Source organism: Myodes glareolus, chromosome 1 (genome assembly GCF_982192425.1).
Source record: "Myodes glareolus chromosome 1, mMyoGla1.1, whole genome shotgun sequence".
Taxonomy (NCBI): Eukaryota; Metazoa; Chordata; class Mammalia; order Rodentia; family Cricetidae; genus Myodes; species Myodes glareolus.
The window spans coordinates 95,388,615-95,414,648 of NC_142026.1; the positions used below are offsets into that span (position 1 = coordinate 95,388,615).

Sequence of the window (26,034 nt, forward strand, 5' to 3'; positions counted from 1 at the left end):
TTCCTTGAACATTTCGTGGCTGAATTAAACTGGTGTTTGAAACTGTAAGAGTAAAATTTAGCCCTTGACTTCCTTATTGCTGTCTTTTCTGACCTTTATTTTCAGTCCACAGTGCTGTAAGTTTGCGCATGGACGCAGTTCTTGCTGAGAAATCTAGAGCTGGTCCTTCGAACTCCTCTACAAAATCTTTGGTTGTCCTTTACAAAACCTTGAAAAAACAGATTGTGACTTTTCTTCTGTGGCTAGGAATGATAGTTAAAGAAGTTGCCTTGGACTGAGAGAGAACAAGTATTCATCGTGATTGCCAGACAGTCATCTAGGTACTGCAGTTTACAAAACCCCACAGGTGCCTCTTTCTTTAGGTATTTGCCGTAGGGTGTATTAATTACTTTTCAGTACCTGACGAAGACTGCTTAATGAAGGAAGGGTTCATTGTGGTTCATGGTCTAAAGGTGAGGTCAGTCGGTCATGAGGGGGAGACATGGCAGCCAGGGAACAGCTGCAGCTGCAGTGGTAGGAGTGTGAGCCCGCTCGTCCCATGGTGTGTGCATTTGGGAAGCAGGGAGAGACGGATACTGGTGGTGTTGAGCTCTCTCTCCTCTTTTCTCTTTTTTCTTCCGTCTAGGACCCATGGAAGATGCTGATGTCATTCAGACTTACTTGGTTCTTTCCTCCTCCTTTAAACCTTTCGAAACACCTTATAGACAGAACCAGGAGTGCGTTTCTGTGGTTTTTTAAAATCTAGGCATGTGAGGTCAACTATATCACAATAGTATAGTTTCCTGTTCACTTGTGCACTCGATGCCAAGCATGGAACTCTGAGTTTAGCAGCTGCTTGCTATGCAGCAGAATGTAGCATCCTTATTCCCATCACGGAAAGGGAGGTGATCTCTCAGATCTGGGTAACAGTGCATTGAAATGTATAATATCCATCAATTGTGACATTTAAAAAATTCAGGATATAAGCATACACTGAATTATACATAATTTTAAGTTACTCTGCACGTAATATTATAACTAAAATGGCAAAAGTACCTTTGGGTCTTTTGTTGGACGACCATTACTAAGAAAGACAGTTAAAACTGTAGAGTGCACCAGTCAGAAGACCATGTTAGACTGCTAAACACACTACAATTTACTTGTAGTGTTCCTGGGAAGGTAGTATCCCTATAATTTACTTCTGCCTGCTTTGTAAGTAAATCCAATGCCCAGCAGTGTCCTTACCGACTGTGTTCTTCTACCTCCGCCTTGAGCTCTTTGCCACCACAGAAGTGATAAAGATTTTGCTTTCTTTTCACATTTTAAGTGGTAATCACTCTTTCAAAGGCTGTCTTTAATTTTCTGTAATTAGTAATATTAGTTAATTAATGGGTGTGTATGTACACGTGGGAGAGCATAAATGAGTGTGTTCATCTATGTGTGCACATGCAGAAGCTAGAGTTTTCCCTTGGGGATTTTTTTCTTCTCTCTCCATTTTATTTATTCATTTGTTTGCTTGTTTATGTGTTGAGACAGAGTCGCTCACTGAACCTGGAGCGCCCCATTTTGGTTAGAGCTTCTGGCCAATGAGTCCTGGAATTTCTGGGTCTACATCCTGTTAGTACTGGGGTTGCAGGAACACACTACCCTGGGTACTGGGGAATTCAAGCTTAAGTTCATGAGTGCAGAGCAAACACTTACACATTGAACCATCTTCCCAGATCTCAGATCTGGATCCTATTTTTTTGTTTTCAGTTTTTTAATTTTACATACTAGCCCCAGTTCCTTCTCCCTCCCCATCTCCTGCCCTCCTCCTTTCACTTCTCAGAGGAGGTAAGGCCTCCCTTGGAGAGTCAGCAAAGTCTGGTACACCAAGTTGAGACAGGACCAAGCCCCTTCCCCCTTGTATCAAGGCTGAGCAAGGAATCTCATGGTAGGTAATAGGCTCCATAAAACCAGTTCATGCACCCAGGATAATTCCTGGTCCCACTGCCAGGCTCCTCCACAACAGATCAAGCCACATAACTGTCACCCACATTCAGAGGGCTTAGTTTTGTCCCATGCAGGATCCTTAGCTGTCAGTCCAGAGTTCGTGAACTCCCACTAGCTCAGGTCAGCTATCTCTGTGGTTTTTCCCAACCATGACCAGATCTGGATCTTCACAGTTCTCAGCGTTACAGCCATATGTACCAAACAGACTTCTTCAACTAAATCTTACATATGGGTTGGTAGCTACTGAATCACCTACTTAGCGGATCTCTGGTAAATAAACGGGTGATGGAGGCTTCTGATTTACATTAGAAAATCATCTTTAGACATAATTTAGAAGAATTGCTAGTCTCACCTAAGAGAGTTGAATAGAGGAAAGTGGACTTCAAGTTATCTTATGAAAACCTGTGCTACCTGCTCGAGAGCCTACCGGGAGGCAGGGGTCGGAATGCGTTTTGATTGCAAAAGGCTGCACTTAAAACCTAAACTGAAGCGTTGCTGATGTGCGATGACGTCAAACACCATTATTACCTTCCGTGTGGTTTTGCTGTGGGGGCCCAGGGTTATAATTACTCCTTTAGGAACGTGTCTGACTCTAGAGGGTTCCACATGCGGTCATTTCATACTGTGGAGTTTCGTGTGAAAACGGCTCTGAGGGGAGGTATGGTTCACTTTACCCTTAAATAAGAAATAGTAAGTTTGCTCAGTGAACGAAGCTCTCAGGTTTGGCTAAGAGCGCATGGCTTTTCTTTTTCTGTTTGACTGCAGGGGTTCCACACACTGGGGAACATAACAGCGGGGATGATTATACGGTACCCAAACCATGTTTTCTTAGGATTTGACATAGTTAAGAGGAAGGGTAGATTTATTTCACTACAAAAATTTATGAGACGTTTAAGGTTTTACTGACTGTTGAAGATTTGTTTTTCAGAGATTATTTTAATTATCTATTTACTAAAGCTGAAATTTAGAAAAAAAAGTAGTAAGAACTTTTAAAAAAATGTACATTCCCTTAATTAAACTAAGTGTGAAGAAGTACACCACAGGGATGGCAGCAAGATGTCCCCCAGGCATGTGACAGGCAGTCTCTCTGAGGCTCATGTCCAAAATGGAAGGCAAAAGAATGTGTATCTCTGCTTGACATGTGTTAGGACTCTCTGTCTGGTCCATCACGGTTGGCCTAGAAGCTTCTCGGAGATGTATCAGGGGAGAGAACTTGGAGTAGATGGAAATGTGATCGAGGCAGGGGCTCAGCACTGACCTCCCCAGTGCTCACGTTTCTAGGCAAGAGGATGTCAACAGCTAAGACCTTCTGCCGATGGTCTGGCTAATTTGTGCCTCCTATGGAAATGGACAGACCAGCCTGGCGTTCACTAAAGTGCTCTGGTCATGAACTAGTTCCTCCGCTCAGGGCAAACCAGAGCAGCTGCTGTGGGCAGAGAGTGGTGGTTCATCTGGGTAGCAGGAGCTGTGAAGGGAATGTTCATGTGGCTCGTTTCAGCTTTAAGAACTGCTCTTTATGCCGGGCGGTGGTGGTGCATGCCTTTAATCCCATCACTAGAGAAGCAGAGGCAGGCGGATCTCTATGAGTTCAAGGCCAGCCTGGTCTATAGAGTGAGATCCAGGACAGCCAAGGCTACACAGAGAAACCCTGTCTTGAAAAACAAACAAATAAACAAGCAAACAAAAATTGTTCTTGAAGACCAGGAAGGCATCTGGGACAGATGCTGGTAGTGTAACCTCCTCCCAAGTGCAGTAAAGATCTTGACTGGACAAGTTGGCCCACACCCTGGGCTCTTCCTGTTGTTTTTGTTCTGTTGAATTCTTTAATTGCCAAGCAAGCATCTTATCATTTACTTCATGGCCATTTTCTATGGAGCCGGAAACATTTCACAATCTGCTAGAAGGTCAGCACAGTCATTTACTTAAATACATATGTGGTATTGATAAAACAGTAGGTACTATCTCATTTCCCAGAATTGTCAGCTGAGGTGCATGTGATAGTGACTGAGTCAAGGTTTCATCCTCCACGGAGCACTGTCACTGGCTGTGGCAGTGACAGCAAATGTCACCCCAGCCTACATGTACTCCTTCCATGATCTAAACGTGTTGCTGGAAAATAGCTTCCCAGCCATGCTGAATTTCCCAGCCCCTGTTGTGTCACAGAGCCTGAACATTTACTGTATGTCCTCCAAAACTGACTTGCCTTGGGAAATAAGCAAACTCTGGTTATGGTCTATCTACTTATCTGCTACTCTTTTTTGGAGGTAAGAAACGACCCAAGATGAACACAGAAGAGATGATGATTGTGGTATGTGTCATTGTGGCACCTTAATGAACACTTTGGGAAACATTGAGAATGCTCAGCGAGACAATGGCTTTGGAAAAGCCTTAATGTGTTTAGAACGTTCCCTGTGAGTGATGTGCTTAGTATCCGTGATGCATGGAAGACATCGGAGCACATTGTGCGGCCTTTTAGTTAAGTGGCTGATGAGCCTGGTGGTCTTGCCCTGGCCAGTTGACAACTTTGATTCTCAATTTTTGCCTGTGAAATATGCAGTGTCTTTCCTATCTTTTGCTGATAGGTTAACATAGTCCTAAGTGAGTGACACTTTTCATCTTTTATTAAAAATAAGTACTTACTGAGCTCTCCCTCCCTGTCAGGTTCTAGGCTAAGGGCATCACCTACACTTAATCACCCCATGAAATAGGTACCGCCCTGTAAAGGAGGGAATGGAGGCTTTTGAGAATCAAGTCAGCTGATCAAAACCAGCAGACAGCACAGCTGGCATTTGCACTGGTGTCTACACAAGCCCCCAGTCTGCACAGTTAGTCACTGTGCTGTGCTCCTAAGAGATTGGGCACCTAAGAGGGCTTTTAATCCGTTTTCATTTGGGTCATGTTTCACTTTCTTCAGGGCCATTTTTCTGTTCTGTCAACTATACTCGCCCTTTTCTAAAGCAGGAGAAGTTGAAAGGGCTTTTGTGGTACCATGCGCTTCATTCTATACGTAGTCCCAGTTGCTCACTGCTTGGTTCTCAGTTCTTCACCACATTCCTTCCATGCCTTATGTAAAGTTAGCAGGAGTGAAGCTTCCGATTTAAAATGCTTTGAAAAATCTGTTTGTTAAAAAAACAAAAACTTTGGTTAGGGTTTAAATTCTAGTTCTGCTTCTGGAATGTATTCAGTTATGGAGGCAAAGGATGCTTCTTTGCCACATTGTTATTGTAACGTTGAATATCAGATATGGGAAAGTCATTTCGATCCCAGCACCACAGTTTCTGTGTTAGCAGTGGTAGCAGCTGTGGTGGATTATTGGAACCAGAATTCAGCAGAATGATTTGGGCTGTGTGGCATTGTGAAGATCTGCTTAAGATAATTATAACTGGTTGGGCTTGAGCGTGATACTGAACTGGGCTGCAGCTGGTGGCTGGCATCCCAGCGCTATCTGAAGTATCTTGTAGTAACAGTGATTCTTAAATTACTACAGTGTATCTACTGAGTAAGCAAAGACATAGGAATGTTTTAGTGATGTGTGTTGTGTGGGAAGAAAAGAATGAGGAAGACAGCTGAATTCTGCAAGGCAGTGGACTTCGTGGAGAAGAGGAAAGAAAAGCAGGAAAATTAGGCTCATGAGACCCTTCAGAAACTCCCCAAGGATGGAATTCTGGGTAAGCGATGCGTTACCAGGCTCAGCTGCTAAGTGTGTCTAGTCATTTTGCCAAATTAAAATGCCATGTTCTTGAACTAGGCCAGAGGTTCCAGTGAGCAATCAGAGCTCTGCTGTCTCTGCAACAGTGAGCTAAGGTGGGGATCTCTTGAGAGATCCTCTCTAGATGTCTCCAAGTCCAGACTTGTTTCTGTGTGTTGGAGGATGGGGAAGGGGGTAATGGGAGAATGAGGGTTCTAAACGCATTAATGCTTTTCTTAAGCCAGTGTCTTACTGAGCATTCTCAGTGTCTCCCAAAGTGTTCATTAAGGTGCCACAATGACAGATACCACAGTCAACATCTCTTCTGTGTTGGTCTCGGGTTGTTTTGTTTTTAAACTCTGAGACTTGACTGTGTAGCCCAGATATGCTACGGTGGTTGCAGCCTTTCCTAATGTCTATTGACATAAGTACATGAAATTGCTCTACAACATGCCTGCTTTGGGTCTACTTTAAATGATCTTGGAAAGCGCGCCTTTCTTTTCGTTTTAAAGTGTTCACACAGGGTGGCTAGGGTGGACCACTGATGGAAAAATCCAAGGACTGGAAATGGGATTTTGTCTGCTAGAATTTGCTAGACATTTACAACTAATGAATGAGAACCAGGTGTCCTGTAGGTTAAAGCAAGTTTGAGGCAGACTTCTGTTTCATTTTGTTTTAAAACATCACATTAAGGTTACTAAAGTTTCTAGACCTGGGTGTTTTCTCCTATTACTTTCCTGGCGAGATTGCTTGCTTTCTTTCTTTCTTTCTTTCTTTCTTTCTTTCTTTCTTTCTTTCTGGAAAGTTTTAAACTTGCCTTGGCTTCATATAAGGAAGAACAGGATTTCTTCTTGCTCATTTTAGTGGTGAGACTTTACCAACTCCCAAGCTGGAATTTAGTTCTGAGGTGGCATCTGAATATTCAGGCATCAGATTCAGTGCTGAGCTCCACATGTGCGGAGAGCATTCCTGGCTTCTGGGAGACTAGATGTGTAGATAGCTGAACCCAGCTAGCGTGTTCATTTGTGCCAGTCTAGGAGTAGCTGTGGGTAGGTAAAGGAAGGTCTTGTTAGCTGGGAGAATGGTGGGAACCCGACACATTGTGTGAGACATTAGGAAGGCAATGTGTAATTTGTGGCCAGTAAATGCCAGGCCCTTGCTCCTTAGCCCATCCGTTGATGTGTTTTGTGCAGATGTCTGTGGGTTCTGCACTGACCTGAGCGATTTTCCCAGCAGGCTTTAAAGTGTAGCAAATCCCAGCCTTTCTGCTCTTCCGTCCTCTGATGAATGAGGAGAAGTACCTGAGGAAGCGTCCAAAATAGTTCTCATAAGGAGATAGCATCCAAAATCTTGACTGGACTCTGTCTGTTTCTGGAACCTCTTTTATTGTTTAGGCAGATGCAGGCAAAGTCTGGAATAAGTGGGGGCATAGCGGCAAAAGTGGCTGGGGTCACAGGATGAGTTTGATTAAGTAGGATATGTCCACCCACAGTCTTTCAGGACTCTAAGATAAATAGCCTCTGCTATCTCAGTGAACTGCCTGGGTAGGTTAGGCAGTATGTGGTGTGCAGCGGGGAAGAGGAAACAGCAAATAAAACCTACCAGGCTTTGTCATGTTGGGGGAATGTTTGTACCAAAACTTGAGATGGAAAAATTCTGGTCTCTACATAATCTTTCCCTCTCCCCAGTAGCCTGAGTCACCCCATTCCTGCTGTGCCGTGTTCTGAAAAACCCAGCCTTTGAGAGAATCGGAACGGTGTGCATATGGGGCCAATTAAAAAAGAGCTTCCAACCTGTCCTCACCTGGGATGCCTGATTACCCGACTCTGCTAATTGCACTGATGACAGCATCCTGCCTTGATGTTGAAGGTTCATACACACACGTGCTTTAAAAAAAAATGCTAGCAGTATTGTTCTCTTGATGGAAGCAAAAGGCAATCCCCTGGTGGGGGTGAGGGGGTGGGATGAGCGTTCTTTTACTCCAACCACTTCTGTGTTGCCAGAGACTACACCCTCCTCTGTGTAACCACAGAAGACTGTTTCTTTTGGCTGGGTCTTCTGACCTTGAAGGATCTAGCCAGCCGCCTTGAAGCGTTGGGTGCTAGACATAATACTGCCAGAGTACAGGAGTCATTTCTCTCTTGTAGATCCTATTTAGTATGACTATATTCATGTTTTTTATTCGTCAAAAATTCTGTTCTTGAACTTAAAATGTGTCACCAAACCCCTGCCATTACGTTTTCTCATATGTGTATCTATATTCTAAGAACACTAAAGAATAAAAATTACCAAAATAAGAGAGCCACAAGCGATGCCATGCTCTGCTCCGTGGGAGATGGAGCAAGTTGAGAATGTGGATTGAATTTGGTATCACATTTTTATTTTTCTCTCATCTGTCTGGGATGAGGCCATTTTTCCTTGGAAAAAAATCACTTGGGTTCACCATCAGCTTTTCCTTTTAATAATTGAAAACCACTGTTCATTATTTACGTAAATTTTTTTTTTCTGGCCTGCTTTTTCTAACCTTTCCCCTCATAAGAATTTTAGGAATTCCCTGACATTCCTCTGAGGGATTTTATGCCTGCTTTATCCCAGATGTGGGACATAGACAATGCTGAGGGTGTGTGTGTGTGTGTGTGTGTGTGTGTGTGTGTCTTTTTTCCTTTGTGCATGTGTGTGCTTCTGTTTGAAGGTTGTTCTTTTTGCTAGTGCACAGATATACCATCTGAGGGGAAGAAAGAGCTATAAAGAAGAACAACTGCTTCAATTATCTAACTTCCTGAGTGGCACCAAAATCCTAGATGCAAAATGACAAATCATCCAGAGGTTGGAAATAATGAGGGGAAAGAGCATCCTCAAGTCATCCAGTCTTTCCACACTGAGATTTTCTCTTCTGAATGAAGGCATGCCAACTTCCCAGTCCCAGAGCCCCGAGTCTGGACTTGGGAGGAGCTGACGTCAGCCCAGGGAGCTGGGGCCAGATTCTTCTGTCTTCTCTAGCTCACCTTCTGCAGCCACAAAGAGGATGGTTAACCTTGCTCAAACGGTTTTGTCCGCATAGGCTCCCACAGTCATGCCGGTCCCAATGCCTGGTTCGGGGTGTAAAATGTAAAGATGAGGGACATCATTGTGGCGAAGGAGGCTGGGTTAGGAAACACAGGATTTTCCCCATTTCTCAATGCCTTCTCAGATTTCCAGAAGACAGATGGTGTACCACAGCCTTTTGGTTATTGTGGTTTATGTATTAATGTCTGAAATGCCATAAAAAAAATCTCAACTTTTCTTCCTGATAATTTATGAGAAAAACATCGTATTTTTCCCTCCTCCATACATCCAAAGTTGTGTTTTCATGATGAATTCCATCTGCTAGAGTGTGCTTATGTCTATAAAATCATACCTCGCTGGGTTCTAGCAAGTTTCTCCCTAATTTAGCTTTTTGCAGCATGTTAAAAATTCATAAGATTACTTTTCCAGTGTTTAGTCTTTAGAGGAAGTTAGGTAGCTGTCTGCTGTGCACTTCCACCCGGCGTGACTGACATACTCTATCCTGTGTCTCCTGTAGGATCGTTCGAAGATGGTTTGGCTGCCTTGGAGATTTGGAGATCTGATGCCACGATGAGGGCTCACACACGGGGGGCCCCCAGTGTGTTTTTCATATGTTTGCTTTGCTTTGTGTCAGCCTACATTACCGACGAGAACCCAGAAGTTATGATTCCCTTCACCAATGCCAACTATGACAGCCACCCGATGTTGTACTTCTCCAGGAGAGAGGTGGCAGAGCTCCAGCTAAGGGCTGCCAGTTCCCATGAGCACATCGCCGCTCGGCTCACGGAGGCTGTGCACACCATGCTGTCTAACCCCCTGGAGTACCTCCCTCCCTGGGATCACAAGGAGTACAGTGCTCGCTGGAATGAGATCTACGGCAATAACCTGGGTGCCTTGGCAATGTTCTGCGTGCTGTACCCTGAGAACCTTGAAGCCCGAGACATGGCCAAAGACTACATGGAAAGGATGGCAGCGCAGCCTAGTTGGTAGATTTTTGTCTTTTCCTTCTTACTGTGTTAATCTTGTCGCTTAAAGGAATGATCCAAGTGGTAAGGATCTAGTTCTGGTGGTAGAATGACTGCCTAGCATGCATGAAGTCCTAGGCTTGGTCCTGCTACCAAGTAAGCCAGGGGTGGTGTTACATGCTCTTAAATCCAACAGAAGAGCTGGGGATAGAGAAAAGGCAAGGTCATCTTTAGCTGCACAGTGGATGTGAGACTGGTCTTTTGATACTTGAGCGTCTGTCTCAATTTAAGAAAGGAAGGAAGGAAGGAAGGAAGGAAGGAAGGAAGGAAGGAAGGAAGGAAGGAAAGAAGGAAGGAAGGAAGGAAGAATATCTAACAGTTTCAAAAGGCCTAACATGTTTCAATTTAGAAGGAGCATGTTGAAAGGCAGCTTAACCAAAGGTGTGCTGGCGGGAGAGTTGCAGAATTGAGCAACCAGTATCATGTTAATCGCTGAGAGTTCTTTCTGCCTTGTTTAATTTACATTATGGATAGAGTCCATACATTTACATTTACAGTTACGTATGGAGTCATATTCTGAGGAATGCATCACTAAGTGATTTTTGATCTTGCATGACTATCAAACCTAGGTGTCATTTATATAGGATGTGGCTTATTGTTCCTAGGGCCAGGATGAGCAAGCAGTATAAAATGAATTCAACCACAAGACATGTGTTAAACCTAGGAGGCTGCTGCCTACATAATGCAGTATACATGTCCATAGTTATTTTTCTATGTAAGTGGAAGGAATACCCTCTAAAATAACAATGAAGCATATTTCATAAACCCATAATCAGTATCATAGTTGCTTATCAGACACTGTGCCCTATAGACAGTTATATGTGCTAACTTTTATATGATTGGCAGTGTCGTAGGCTTCTTTACACCAGCAGCCCCGTGAACATGTGAGCAAAGAGCACTTTGTGCTGATGTTAGGGTGGCACAAGGACTTGTCAGCTTGGTTGTGATCCTGCGCATGCTCTTTCTTGGAGCAGAACACCGCCTACATGATCCATGACTGTTTCTTATTGATTCCTGTTGGGCTTTTGATTGACACCTCAAATTGACGGAAATGTTTTGCCTATAAGGCCTTTCAGCCAATTAGCATTTATGAGCACTTTATGGTAATAAAGAGATAAAAGTCATTGTGATGGGATTGACTGGCAATTTATAAACAAAATTCTACTTAAGAATCAGCAGAGGGCCCAACCCTGTGGGAAAGCGAGTGCTACAGTACACATGTGTGAAGAAATCCGCTTATCTCATGGTTTACTTTCAGGAGTTTAAAATTCAAGAACCAACTTCCCGTTTCCTTTCAGTTACTTTAATTTGTTTATAAATCATGTTTCTATCTATCTTCTTTTAGAAAGATAAGGTTTGAGCTGACCAAACTCAGGATTCCGTAGGTATTTTTTCCTAAACTCTAGCTTAATACACATTCACAGCTCAGTTGCTAAAAATGCTTACAAATTTTATAAAACATGGTCCTAAAACTATGTAAGCTGCCACTTGTAGTAGGCTGGGAGAGGACTGGTTTTAAAGGCTTAGGGACATCTGTAGCAGTCCCATGGGTGAGTGTATCTTACATGAAACACATTTTGGTGTGACAGAAGAGGCATAGCAATTTGCAGCCCTATGATAACTGTCTAATGTCTCGTAGTGGACAAAACTGTGGAACAACAACGGTATTGTAATTTGTAAAATTATGTAGTTATTCTATAAATGCATGTAGTCATTCTGGAGTTTATGATATTTTAGGTTGGACCAAGTGTTTTGATGTGACTTGTCCCAAACATAGACATTAGCTATGTGTGTCATGTGTTCTGACCCAGAGTTACCTGCATCAGACTGTATTCCAGTTCTGACACCAAGAAAGAAAATGAAATATGCATGAAAACTCACCTGAAAGTCTGAGCAACGAGATGACGTTATCAATTGCGATAGTAACTTAATATTATACTAAGTAGAAAAAAAGAAGCAATCCCTTTTTGCCCCTGTTTGCTCTGTTATAGCCTTTGTGTTTTCCATAGATGCTGGTGCTTGTGAAATGCCCCAGAAAAACAGTTACTGCAGAAAGCCTGTTTCATCACACAACAGACTAACAGATTAAAAAATATCTATGTATTGAAATTTTTAAACACAAATATAACAGTGTTAGTAAAATTGTACAAGACCAGTACAATTTCATAGTATACACATCTGGGTGTATGTAGTTAATAAGTGAACACTGTCACTAGGATTAAATACCTCCTCTGACAAAAGAAGGAAAATAAATAATTTCAAGTACAAATTTTAGCATTCACATAGTCTCTGCAAGTACAGATTTACCGATAAGCAGAGTTGGGAAGAGATCTCCTAACTAACTGTGCTCTTACCTGGTGACCAAAGCCAGTCTGTCACTTAGTAGGCTGAACTGAATTTTGTAGGACTGCTTTCTCTTGATCAGGCTAAGCTGGGGTTAGAAATTGAAAGTGAGCCTTGATATCTGGGTTTTAGTTCTAGATAACTGATCCTTTTTTGTTGTGGTTTTTTAATGGTCTTATAGAAATATTAGCTACTTATAACCTAGACTCTTACATATTTATTTAGGTGTGTGGTTGAGCATCATCATTTTATGCAACTTAAAACATGACTGAATATTTTATACTCCAGTTACCTTTCCTTAAATTGCCCAGTTTAATTCTATTCTTCATTATATACAAAAAGTATACCATGGGAGTTGTCATTGTCTTAGTCTGGATATAGTGTTCACCTATCCATTTCAGGAAAAGCAAAGACTGGCTGTATTTAAAAATAATAAATATTACAGAATTAAAAAATCCCTACAGTGGCTTCATATGTGGAATATATTTTCTATTTTCCTTAAGGAGCATTTCTACTCTTTGGAAAACCAACTAAATTATACTTTTTCACCTAATCAACTGACATTTTGAGTGTCTACTGTGCTAGCGATGTGGATTCAGGGTTGATGAAATGGCCCGCTAGTTTTCAAGTTTGTACCTGAGATGAGAAATCTCACAGTGGGTGCTTCTGAGTGTGCAGATAATGTAGTAAGGTTTTCATTCATGACTTATGGGAACAGCAGTGCAAAGGGGCCGACTCTGGAGTCATTCGGCCCACCTCCTGAGCTCTGTATCGCTTCAGATAAATTTCTCAGTATGAGACTTAGCAACCCTGGCCTGTAACATTACAGCAGCGGCGTGTCTACCTCACAGGGCCATTAGTAGGCAGTGAGGCAACCAGTCCTTAGTCCTCTGAAAGTTCTCGTAATGTCATAAGGCTGGAAGAATAACGACAGCTGATGCCAATTATTGCCTCTGCTGTTTTCACCTAGGACATAGGCCCTGATTAGTGTATAAGAGTTATTCATAGGTTTCTAAGAAGGAAATAGCTTGTTGTTGTTGTTGTTCAGAGATTTTTATCACCTTTATTCAAATTGTTCTCCATTTGCCTTTGACAATGCTCCTTTAAAACAGGCAGCATTTGACCTCCGGGATCCTTTGTGTGTGCAAGAACCTAGTGGTAAGGCTGTGATGGAGGACTTGAGGAAAAGTAATAACGGGGTGTCTTTGGTTCGGTGTTAAAGCTGTGGTACTTTCCTCACTGTGTGATGAAACGCCTGGCAAGCAGCAGTGTGAAGGAAGAGTTTACTTTGACTCATAGTCTGAGGGTACAGCTCATTGTGATGAGGAAGTCAGGAAAGCAGCAGCTGGTCACGGATGATGGGTGCCATGGTCAGTTAGCCTCTTCCCTTGTATGCAATCTTGAACCTTCCTCCAGAATGGTGCAGGGTAGGTCTTCCTGTGTCAGTGGACCTAATCAAGAGAATCCCTCAGAAGCGGTCCAGAGACTCATCTCGTTGAGCCTGTTAAATTGGCAACATGAATCATCATATTTATTGAATCCATTGACTGTTAGTAAAGAGATTTTTTTAAAAAGTAATTTTATTAAATTATGAAAGTTTCCATTTCCGCCCCTCTTCCCAACACCCTCCCACTCTCCCAACTCCCTCTCCTCCTCCCTCTCCATCCCTTAGGGCAGTCAGGGTTTCCTGCCCTGTGGAAGTTCAAGTTCCTCCCCCCTCCCTCCAGGTCCAGGAAGGTGAGTATCCAAACAGACTGGATCCCCAAAATCCAGTATATGCAGAGGAAACAAGTCCCAGTGTCATAGTCAATGGCTTTTCAGAAAGTCTTCGGGCCAGCCACATTCAGTGAATCCGGCCAAATTCCGAGAATCTGGTTAGATCACGTCCTCGTTCAGTCCCAGTCCAACTGGCCTTGGTAAACTCTCATTAGATCCGTCCCCTTGTATCAGTGGGTGATAGCATCCCTCGCAGTCCTGATTTCCTTTTTCATGTTCTTCCTCCTTCTGCTCCTCATTTGGACCTTGGGGGGCTCAGTCCGGTGCTCCAATGTGGGTCTCCGTCTGTATCACCGTCCTTCGCCAGATGAAGGATCTATGGTGATAAGCAAAATATTCATCAGTATGGTTATGGGCCAAGGCCAGTTCAGGCACCCTCCCCTCTGTCCAGAGAACAATCTGGGGATCTCTCCTTGGACCTGGGATCCCATATATAATCAAGTCTCCTGTAAACCCTAAAATGATTCCCTTAGTTGAAATATATTCTTCCCTGATCCCATATTCATCCTTCCTCCCTCCCCCCATCCCAGGCCACCTAGCTTTACCCATTCCTCCCCTACTCCCTTCTGTCTAACCCTCTCCCCTTCCAACAACCCTCCCACCTGCCCCCCATGCACCCGAGGTTACCTGGGACTCTTGTCTATTTCCTACCTCCTGATGGATAGCTAAATAATCTTCATCAGGTTCATCTTCTTATTTAGCTTCTCTAGGATCACGAACAATAGGCTCAAAGACCTTTAATTATGGTTAGAATCCACTTATGAGTGAATAGATTTAAAGGTTCACATCCATAGAGTGACTTTAGAATTTCAGCCATAGTGGCACTCACCTTTAAGCCTAGCACTTGGAAGGCAGATTTGGACAGATCTGAGTCTAAGGCCAACCTGGTCTACCTAGCAAGTTCCACGGCAGCCAGGGCTACACAGAGAAAACCTGTCTCAAAATAACAGCAGCAACAACAACAGTAAAAAAGAATTCGGTCCCTGCAGCCACTGTGAAAGAGAAGTTAAATTGAAAATGTGATGTAACTGTGATGTTTTTACCACCTACACCATACAGTGGAAAGGAATCTGAAAGATTGTCGACGGCAGGGTGGTTGAGAAATGTGTTTAATTCTATGGGTCTCTCCACCTGGGCACCACAGGAAGACGCGCTTGCTTGTATGCTCTCTCTGCCCGTAAGGAGGCAACCACATCCTTGCCAGGAAGTCTTTCCTGCCTTCTTGTTTTTGTTAATGCCAAGGTTGTGTGTAGCTTACTTTGTAAACTTGATTAATTAAAATGCATTATTTCGAGCCTTTGCTATGGCTTAGAGATAAATGTGTTTCCGCCAAGCCTGATGACCTGAAATCCACAAGGTGGAAGGGAAGAACTGATTCTCACAAGTTGTCCTTTGACCTCCACATGTATGCCAAGGCGTGGACATACATGCACACACACAAATTTAAACAAAATATAATTTAAGAACCATAGAAGTGTACTATACATAAAGAAAATAATTTTTTCCATCAAGAATTTAAATTCAAGCCAAGAAAATAATACTTTAAAAAGTGTTTCATAGAAATTTTACATGGATTTCCATAAAGATCAATTCTGAGAGACTTCAGGGCCAGCACATATTACTCTATCTTTCTTAAAAGTTCCTTAATGTGTGTGTGTGTTTGTTTGCTTACCTGTGCTTGCCTGTGCTGTGCCTTCACCTCCACAACCCTTTGCCTAAATTAAAGAAACGTAATACAAGACTCAACCTGAAGGTAGCTGAGGGAGATGCCAGTGAAGAGCTGGAAAACGGACTGGGAGAGGAATAAGAGTCACCAGGACACATCACACCGTAACCATGAGTGACTCACAAGAGGACCCTAAGATTGGTTGATTTATTTATTTAGCAACAAGATGATAGGCTTCCTTAGTTTTGAAGTTTAGAGTGTCCATGAAAATAAAAATCAGGTCAGTTGCTCTGTAAAAGAACAATTATTCCTGACCCAGAGATCATGAAGAACTTTCTAGATTTTCACAAAGACGCAGTACTCTCAAAAATATCCTTTGACGTGTGCATCCTTTAACGAGCTGTGTTGATGCTTTTCAAGCAACACTGGGCGGAGAACAGGAACTATGTTGTTTGGTGCATGCATAGGTTCCCTTCATAGAGGCTGCCCTGAGCAAATTTCACTAAAACCTGCAGGGATGGAGGAGGAGGAATGGAGTCGATGCATGTTTTCCCCTGGACTCGTTGAATTCTTTAGTAGACTTTTACGTACGAAATGACAGCATGCTTGTCTGCCAGGCGGCATCCCTTCATGTCATGTGTCTCATTAAGTCTTTGGCTGATGGATTGCTGTGACCTTGTTCTGTTTAGTTGCGGGGCTGCTGCTTGGCCAGCAAGCAGGAATGACCACAAAATCGAGGATTCTTCCCAAATCACGCTTTATTGGAGCAACTCGGTTGAAGGGGGGGATGGGGGGTGAGAGAGGGCGAGAATGGGAGAGCAGGAGAAGGCCGAGAGGGAGGAAGCGAGAGAGAGCGAAAGGCCCAGAGGCAGCTGCTTTTAAAGGGTGGAGGGACTCGGAAACTGTCCTGATTGGTGAATACATTCTGCTGGTGCCCGGGGAGGTGGGGGGGGTTCGGGATAGGCTAGGGAACCAAGGCTCAGTTGCGCATGTGCAGGCAAGGGCGCTCAACCCCAAGTGGCTATGCCAAATATGGACTTGTTTACCTCCAAGCTGTAGGATCACCTGCGCCTTCTCGTAATGGTGATTTCTCCAGGTGGCTCCTTACGTTTAGTTATATGTATCTGGTGGTCTACAACTTGAAGCGAATCAGACAAAAGGCTCACTTGCTTATTAGAGTCCACCATTGTCTAGTTGCTTCAGAGAAGTGTGAGTTTACCATGTTCCACTTAATCATACGTGGAGATAGATGCATTGAAGAGATTTAAGATATGACTGTAACAGAGGGGATTTTACTCAAGTTGAAGTTGATAGCTGGGAAGCAACCACTGTGCATTTCCCAGAAGCGGGATTGGAGGGGTTTCCTCGTAACTTGTCAACCCAGGGAAAATGGGCTTGACACATTCATCTCGGAGGAGATCTTTCCCCTGCCCTGGCTCTGCTGTTTGTAATTAGCCACATTTTATAGCTGCTGTAAACAAGGTTTTTCATCTGTAAAACATAGATGGCTCTTTGCAGCCTTGATGGTTCATGATGGGGACAAAGCAATGCACAGAAAACTCTTGAGATTATGTAGTTGGCACTTGGTTTTGCTAAGAATTTACTATTTGTGTTATGCAGGAAGATGTCACGCTGCAACACTGTCAATCCTTGGGTGCACAGTATTCCATTTTAACAATTCTGGTGCTCTGGAGTCGGGTTTTTGAGGAGTTTGCCTTATAGTATTTTTCTTCTTTATCATGAGACAGAAAATAAATCACAGACGAAAGAAATGACTTCACTCTTGTGTTGGAGCCAGTTGGCTACAAAGGATCGGGAGAACTGGGGAGGGAAAGAACAAAAGTTGAACTTTTGGACAGAGAAGTAGTTGTACTTTTTTTTTTCCTTCTACAACAGATTATTAAATCCTTGCTTATGGATGACAAGCTTCTGACATCTTAGGGTGTATTTGTAAAATAATATAGAACACCTAAATAAGGAGATGGAAAAAAAGAAAAAGCTCTGTCGCCCTGAAATGAACCAGTCGGTTTCGTTGCACTGTGGGACCTGTCTCAGCCCTTGCCTCTGTGGCTCCAATTGCAATTCCTTGCAGCGGCTTCTTGGGCCTTTTCCTCTTTTAAACTGCAGCCTAAGACTGAGGATCAAAAGCAGGAGGGAGTAGCTGGGCCCCAACACATGGAGCCACAGCCCTGTGAGGGAAAAGATAGGTTTTCCTCTCATGACCTTCCAGTGAAAACGACAGGGAGGTTTGCCCAGCAGACACCTGGAATTCATTAAAGCAGACTGGTGGAAACAAATGCCGGGCTGTCAGAAACCCAGCCTCTGGTGCTGGCTTTTTCTCATTCATGGTTTTCTTCTCTCTTGCCCTTCCCCCTCACTCTTTCCACCACTCTCCTTCCTGTTTCTTACATTTCTGTGACAGTTTTCTCATTTGGTGTAGGCTTAGATTGTTGGAAGCTGAGGGCAGATGGCTCTGAGTCAGCTACGTTGGTCAGCTTCTTTAAAGTTTACAGAATCTCGAGCCGGGGACCCCAGACATTGGACAGTCCCTTCTTGACTGGCATTTAGTGAGCAGGTTGCTGCTGACCATCATCACTACAGGTGGATCTGGGTGCCAGAGGGTACCCACAAGCTGCAGAGGAAGCTCAGTCAGGCTGGCAGATGAAGGCGAGCTGAGCATCCTTGGAGAAGAGCTGAGCTTGTGTGAAGTCACCCTCTCCCTATGTAGAGGATGCTCAGCTTCCCCAAGTTCTTGCTGCTCAGTCACCCTGAACTCTAAACTGTTCTCCATCTATTTCAGATGCAAGTGAGGATAAAGCTGTTTCCATCATCCTCTTTCTACCCAAGTGTAAGATATTTGATGGTAGCTGCAATCACACTCACTTGGAAAGAAATGCAAAGTTACTTTTCTCTGTAGGACTTGTTCATTGTTTAATGTTAAATTCTTTCCTCTCTCCTACCCTCAGTCTCCTTTGTTGCCTGTTTAAATGTGATATGGGTTTTCTGAATTGCCACAGGAGTTGTGCTTCAGGTCAGAAGAAGCCACCTTCCTTTTGTAGTGGAGTCTCTCACTTTGTACATACAGCACAGGTAACATGTGTATAAAATTCTGCACTGTCTTTACATAAACATTTAAAGCATATCTTTAAATGTTTTGTAACAAAATTTTGACAAGCTTGATGTTTGGCTTTTATGAATTCCTTATTTCCTACCTTGAGGGGAAAGTGTTAGTTGGCGGGTACTGAATATATCTGTAATGATACTTCACAGAGATCTTTAAAAAGTGCAGTGAAAATTAAGCACTAGGTTTACCTATTGGATGAAATGAGAACTCCATTCTGACACTGTGGTTTTGCCGTCAGTGCAGTCTTATAATGCTAAATGGATATTTGTAATAACTGTTGAGGCTGGTCATGTTACAGGTGTGCTCATTGGATCTCTTGATAATGGTACAAATGTTTCTTGGATCTACTGCTGATGTTGCTGATGTCCTTATTGGATCTGTTGGTAATGGTACAGGTGTGCTCACTGGATCTGCTAATGATGGTACAGGTGTGTTAATTGGATCTGTTGATAATGATGCTGATGTACTCATTGAATCTGTTAACGATAGTATAGTTGTGTTTATTGAATTGGTTGATAATGGTACAGGTGTGCTTGTTGGATCTCTTGGTAATGGTACAGGTGTGCTCATTGGATCTGCTAATGATGGTACAGGTGTGCTCGTTGGATCTGCTAATGATGGTCTAGGTGTGTTCATTGGATCGGTTGATAATGGTACAGGTGTGCTCATTGGATCCACTAATGATGGTACAGGTATGTTAATTGGATCTCTTGATAATGGTACATATGTGTTAATTGAATCTCTTGATAATGCTACAGGTGTGCTCATTGGCTCTGTTATAATGAGAACAGGTGAGTTAATTGACTCTCTTGATAATAGATCTCTTGGAAAGCCAGGTAGTTCATTTTCTCTGCATTTTCAAATTGGTCTTTAACTTTTCAAGTTCTAAGACTTTATCGATTAAGGGGACACATTTTAACTATGCTTAACAGGCTCTCTCATCCATGTTTTCTTTTTCTTTTTGTATGCTGGCTTTGAACGTGGCAGGAAGATACACAGTCTCCCATGCACACACCCCTGTATCTAGAAAGCACATTTGTATATGACGGCTTGTGTGAGTGAACCAGGAAAAGAGAAGCTTGTCCATTAGTCAAGGAGGGGAACGAACACCACCATTGGTATCTCAAGGAGGGGGAAAGGCTGAGTCAAAGTATGTCTCTTTCAGCATTTGGGCCATCCTTCAGAAGACAGGACCCAGCTCTCCTCCCCACTGCTGACTCCCTGACTTGTGTAGTCGCCCGTGTGATTCTGAGGTACCCTGAAATTTACGTGGTAAAGGAGAAGCTTGTGAAGAATGGGCCTGGGTAGCTGGTGACAGACTGTACCTACGTGAGATAGAGAATGTAGGAAGAGAGTCAGCTGATGAGAGAGAGACGATACTTCACTTTTTTATGTCCTTTTTATGGCCGTATCTGTGTCTTGAGTCCACTTACTCTGCCTCACTTGCCTGTATCACCGTATGGCAGATGACTGTTTGCCCCTGCCCCTGCCCCTGCTCCTGCTGTCACCAGGGCTCCTGGGTGCTGCAGATTAGATCTGAGCTAACCACTAAGGCTCATGTGGTGGAGGCCCTCAAGCAGTAGCACTGTGGGGAGTGCTGAACCCTTTAGGAAGGAGAGCCTAACTAGTTGGAGGAACTTGCATGGGGCATGCCCTGGAAGGCTACCCTGGAACTCCAGCCCCTTCCTCGCTGGCTATTTCCACCTGCCAGGGCATGAGCCTTACACTGGACCGTATAGTTTCCACCATCATGTTTTCCCTCACCAGAGGTCAAAACAGTGGGGCCGGTGACTGACTGTAAGCTGAAGCTATGAGCTCATTATTTCCTTTCCATGAGGTGATGTTGTCAGGTATCTTGTCATCCTGTGGAGAGCTAACAGACAGTTAAATCTTCGGTGATTACCTTGGTGTTTATTGTTGTTAGGCCTCCACACTACAGCCCATGCCACTGCTTACAAATTCATGGTCTTCCACTGGTCTCCTGCTGAGCTCTGCCCATGCCTGTTTTCCCTCTTCCTCCCACTGTTCTTTCTTGACTCTTGAGTGCAGTTTGTTGAGGTCGGTTCTGTGGTTATTGAATGAAGGTGAATTGTCACCCTCACCACGAAATGTGTTCGTCCGGAAAGAGCAGCTTTTCTGTCTTCTTCTGACTTTTACGCATTTTGTAATTTTATTGTTTTAGTGACCGTCATGTTGTTTCCCCTGAGACAGCTTGCACTGCCATCGTCAAGTATGACCTGGGCCTGAGCAATAAGTTTTCTACTTGCAGAAAGCCAGACTCACCCATATCTTTACTTCTAAGACTATCAGACTCCATGACTAGGCTTAACTGCTTCCTTCGTGATGTGTATCCAGCCCCGCATCTCCTGCAGCTCTCTTGACTGTTTTGTTTTGTTTGTTTGTTCTAATTTAGCACACTGGTTTGTGCTAAGAACTAGAGCACACATTTGGTTGTTTGATCCTGAGTGTATGTCCCAAAGAAACTCCTTTCCAGAAACCTCTGGGGTCTGCCTCTACTCTGACAATGCCTTCAGATGCTCTGTAGGACATTTCACCTGAAGTATAGCTTATGGTGTATGTGCCCGTCTTCCTCATTGGCCTGCCCACTTACTGAGGACCCAGAGGACCTAACATAATGTACCTGCTGCAGACACCTCTAAGCGACACTGAAGGAACAAGTGACTTGGCTCCGAATGGATGACTGGGTTTGCCAAGTGCAGAAATCCTGAGGCTTCGTGCAGCTGGGAATGTAATTTGGTGACTTGCACACTGTGACTGCTCGTGTATATTTGGCCCCACTTTCACTCTGAAGGCCCAGCCGGCCCCAGTCTTTGGTCTAGTCTGTCACCTGGAATCCCAGAAACAGAGGTGGCAGGACTGTCAGGGTTTGCTCTCTGTCCTAGTCCCCAGGGTCTCGGGTTCCCTGAGAACCTATGCAATGCCCTTCTCCCAGTGTTCTCTCTTCCCAGAACCCTTGAGCCTTGGAGTCCTTCATCTTATATGTGTTCCCAATGCAAAGCTTTGGTGTGTTCATTTTAAAACCACCTCCTCCTGCCTTTGAAGGGAACAAATGGTTGGGGTGTTCCATAGTAGGAGGTTCTACGTCATTGTAGTGAAGATCTAAGACTCCAGAACCAGACTGCCTGTGTGTGTCCAAGCTCTGTCACCTTGAGCCTCTTACTTAGCCTCTCAGATCAGTTCCTATTCTGTAAGTTGGAGTTAAATAATATGTTTATCTCAAATTGTAGTTTAGAGGATTCAATGAGTTAACGAAACACTCTTGCTAAAAGTATGTTCTTCCCAATTGAAATAACTGACCAAATTGTAACGTACTCTGCAGAAGGCTCCAAGGCTGCAGGGTGGTTTAAAAATGTTGCATGTGCCAGAGAACAAAAACTTGGAAGAGTTTTGAGGTCCCTACCCAGAATCATAAAGCAGAGTCAATAGTTGCTGCGGGTGGAGGCAGAGATGTTCACATTGGAGCTGCATAGAGAACTTCAGGGCTTGTGGACCTGTGTGTAGAATGCCAGGGACTCTCTCTCTCTCCCTCTCTCTCCCTGTGTGTGTGTGTGTGTGTGTGTGTGTGTGTGTGTGTGTGTGTGTGTGTGTGTGTAGAGTGCCAGGGACTCTCTCTCTCTGTGTAGAGCTCTAGAGACAGTGTGTGTGTGTTTGCAGAGCACCAGGGACCTGTTTGTCTGTGTGAAGTACTCCAGTACAATGTGTCTGTGTGGAGAGCTCCGGAGACCTGTGTGTCCGTGTGAAGTACTCCAGTACTGGGACGGGTGTGGAGAGCTCCGGGGACTATGGGGCTGCAGATAGAGCCCCAGGGAATCATCACATCACCCATGTTAGGGTGAGCTTTCTGGTGTTGCAGCAGCTGCTTTTGAGTCATCCGTGCTCCTGCTACCGACCCCAACAGCAGCTCGTTGGCTCACCAGTTTGGAAATAGGTGCAATGATTACTTTGTTGTGGACCCCTTTCTGGGGTGAGTAGACGTGTTGGCTCGCTCCAGGGAAACTGCCACATAACAACTGTGTGACATGAAGCTGTATGTTACTGTGAGCTCTGTTCCCTTGCTTGTGTGTTTACCCTTTTACAAATCAATGCCAACAAAGACAATTTCATCTGTAATAAATACATTATTTGATACAAGTTAATTGCCAACACACTCAATTTTAAGCATTTTGCTAAGTAGCGAACATAAACATATGTACAAGTTGCACATCTCTCTTGCCTAGGGTTCTTAGGTTTTGACAGAAGAGAGACACTAATAGACAGCATCGGTGCAGATAACAATATCATCAGCCAAGTTCAAGACGTGCTTGGCTGAGGCCTGAAGCCACGGGGCAAGACTTTCTAGCTGGGACAAGAACAATAATCAAGTGACGGAAGGAGAGAACCGTGCTTGACTGTCCCAGGCAAAAGCAGCTGATGCCTAGCAGCCTGGCAATGCAAGAAAGCAATGCAAGGGTGCTTTTAAGGAACTGAAAATTTACGACAGGAAGGAGGGGTCTGCTGTGAGATTTAGAGTCCGGAGACAGCTGCTGTAAGACCCACTGCACCATGTGAAGGATCTGGGACTCTTCTTAAGAACACTGTGAGGCCCTTGAAGGGTTTAACAGGACGGTGACATGATCCGATGTGTGTACATGCGACATTTTCACTGCAAAATAAAAGAATGCCAAATGAACAATGTGTGGCAGCTATAATACAAGTCAAGAACTGGGGATCCCAGTCATAGCCCCTCTGTCGGGGGGAAGGGGTGAGACAGAGAGACAGAGAGAGAAGCTTCTGCAGTCATCTTACCCTGCTTCTGTCTAGTTCAGTGAAGGTGAAATCTTTACACAGTTTGTTTTGCAGTGGGGGAGTGGGGATGAGCTGTTTCACTATTTTCTAGTTTCATCTTGAACTTGAGTGATTCTTCTCTGTTAGCCATTAAGTACCACCATTGCAGGTGTGAGCCACAACATCCGGCTTTTGTCTGCCCCTTTTCTGGGGTGTGAATGTGTGAGTTGGGTAGGTGCTGAGGATGTAAGAGGGCATTACAGACCAGTGTTCCACCTCAGAGCTGCACTCAGTCCTATCTTTGCTCATTTTTAACTCCGTCTGCACCCTTTATTTGCTTTCCACTTTGTGGAAGAACTTGGACTCTTTGCCCTGCCTACCTTCTCACAGTCTGAACATTGCGGACTCCACACCCACGGTTGTTCAGTGGGCAACTCCACTAGATGCTGTGGCTTGACTCAGTTCAGTTCTGACCTTGCAGATGCATGGTGGATCTTCCATTCTGAGACAGAATTGGCTGGTGTTTTCTCATGTAGCAATCTGTGTTTTAGGTACAGTCTCTGCTCGTATATAGGAGTAAGTGAGAGGTCAAGCCAGAAAGTGTTAGACCTTTGTAAGTTTATTCAGATAAAATCCTGGTATCTCATGATAAGAAGTTAACATTGATGAGAATGGGTAGTTATATCTGGGACCCACAGGGGACAAAGAATTTATTTTTCAGATGCTGGAGGAATGAGAGGGCTCATCACTGAGCTTATAATATTTGGAGCTGTTGGAGTATTCTGAGAACAGGCTTTGGATATACTGAGCTTTAAAGTGCCTGTGGTCTCTCGAGACATTGCCGAGTTCACCTCCTCAGGCTTCATTTTCAGTATTTCAATTTGCCAGCGTGTGTATTGCAATTGTGTGTGTGTGTGTGTGTGTGTGTGTGTGTGTGTGTGTATGTGTGTAGCTGTTTCAGCATGCATACATAGAATTGTCCCCAGGACACATTATGAAATAGGAAATGTGCCTTTAAGTATAATATGCATCATTTTTTGTGGATTGTGAAAAATATTTAGAAGGGAAGTTCAAAAGTCAGATTTAATTAAAGTGGTTCTGTGGCAGTAAGTCACTAGTGAGTAACAGTTGGAAGAATGAGAAGAAGTCAGGCACTGCAGCCACGTGGGCACCGCAGCCACGTGGGCACCACAACTATGTGGGCACCATAACCACATGGGCACCACAGCTATGTGGGCGCCGCTACCACAAGGGCACCATAGCTATGTGGGCACTGCTACCACAAGGGCACTGCAGCCACGAGCTACACAGCCATGTGGGTACCACAACCATGTGGGCACAGCAGCCATGGGCACCACAGCTATGTGGACACCACAGCCACGGGCACCACAACTACATGGGTACTGCAGCCACGGGGGCACCGCAGCCCTGTATGCACCTCAGCAACATGGGCACCCTCAGATCCTTTTTTGCAGTTAAAGGCCAAAGGAAACATCATGCTGTCTCAGAGGGATGGTGGAGTAGGGGGATCTATCAGATGGGAAAAGAAAGGTCCTTGGTGAGCTGCAAGTTGTGATTTGAGCTTGGAGCAGTTGTTAGTTCATTCGGGTCTCACTGGCAGTGAATCCACTATTACAAGAAAAATCCAGAGAAAGGGAAAGAAGAGAATAAAGAAAACCCACACATATAACTATGGTCATATATTAACTCTAGTCTCTTCTACAGTGTTTGTGTTTTGTTTTTTTGGGTTGGCTTGCTTGTTTTCCTTGCTAGAGACTGAGCCCTAGCCTAGTCAAATGTTTAAAAACTGTGTGAAGTATTTTACCTTAGTTGACTGCTCATGTGGAGACTTTAAAGTATGGCTATATCTAGTTTGAGAGCCTAGTTTGATGTCATGCCATGTGGTCAGAGAAGATGAGAGAATGTGATGTCATTCAACAAAGAGGTCAACTTTCACTTTCAATATGACTAGATCTAAATCTTAGGTATCTTTAGATTTAAAACTGGGAAGTTGTTGCTACAAGCATAATTTCATTATTCATATCTAATGTAAAGTGCTTCTAAGAAAAAAAAAAAAGGTTTGGAGGCCGGGGATGTCCTCCTTGTTTTTGACACGAGTGATAAATTCTATCTTTCTTTCTTAAGCTGGCTGCTGAGCACAGGTAGTGTGCTTGCATATGTACCATGGCTCAGCACCTTATACTTTCTGCTCTGGATGTTCTGAGCTTCTCTGGTTTCTTGAGCTCCATCCTAATGACCTCACGGTAGGCTTCCAATATGCCTCAGACCCTCTGCTGCAGTGTCAGGACAACATCAGCTTCAGCCAAGCATCTCCCAAGCAGCAGGTTCTGCTGGGAAACTCTGTGCTTGAAGGGCATAACTACTTACAGGATATCAAACTACTTACAGGATATCAAAGACGGTTAATGTCAGACCTTTTAAAATATGACTTACCTGGGAAGGGGTGCTCAGTAAGAGATTGTCTAGATTGGATTGGCCTGTGGGCATATCCTGGGGATTGTCTTGATTACTTCAGTTGAGCTGAGAAAGCCCATTCCTTGTGTGCAGCACCATTCCCTAGATGTGGGTCTTTGGCCGTGTAAGTGTGGAA

At 44.0% G+C, this 26,034-nt stretch overlaps 1 protein-coding gene across 2 annotated transcripts in view; it reads left to right on the forward strand.

The window, feature by feature from the left end:
• The window catches only part of Dse (dermatan sulfate epimerase), a 56,471-nt gene that overhangs the window by 14,776 nt on the left and 15,661 nt on the right, over positions 1–26,034 (forward strand). Inside the window, exon 2 of one of the 2 annotated variants that reach the window (XM_048425134.3) lies at positions 9,222–9,690. In XM_048425134.3, coding sequence (XP_048281091.3) covers positions 9,275–9,690 — 416 coding nt within the window. In that variant the 5' untranslated portion in view covers positions 9,222–9,274. Of the gene's footprint in view, positions 1–9,221; positions 9,691–26,034 lie in introns of those variants that run through there. The other variant, XM_048425136.3, reaches the window with a different exon arrangement.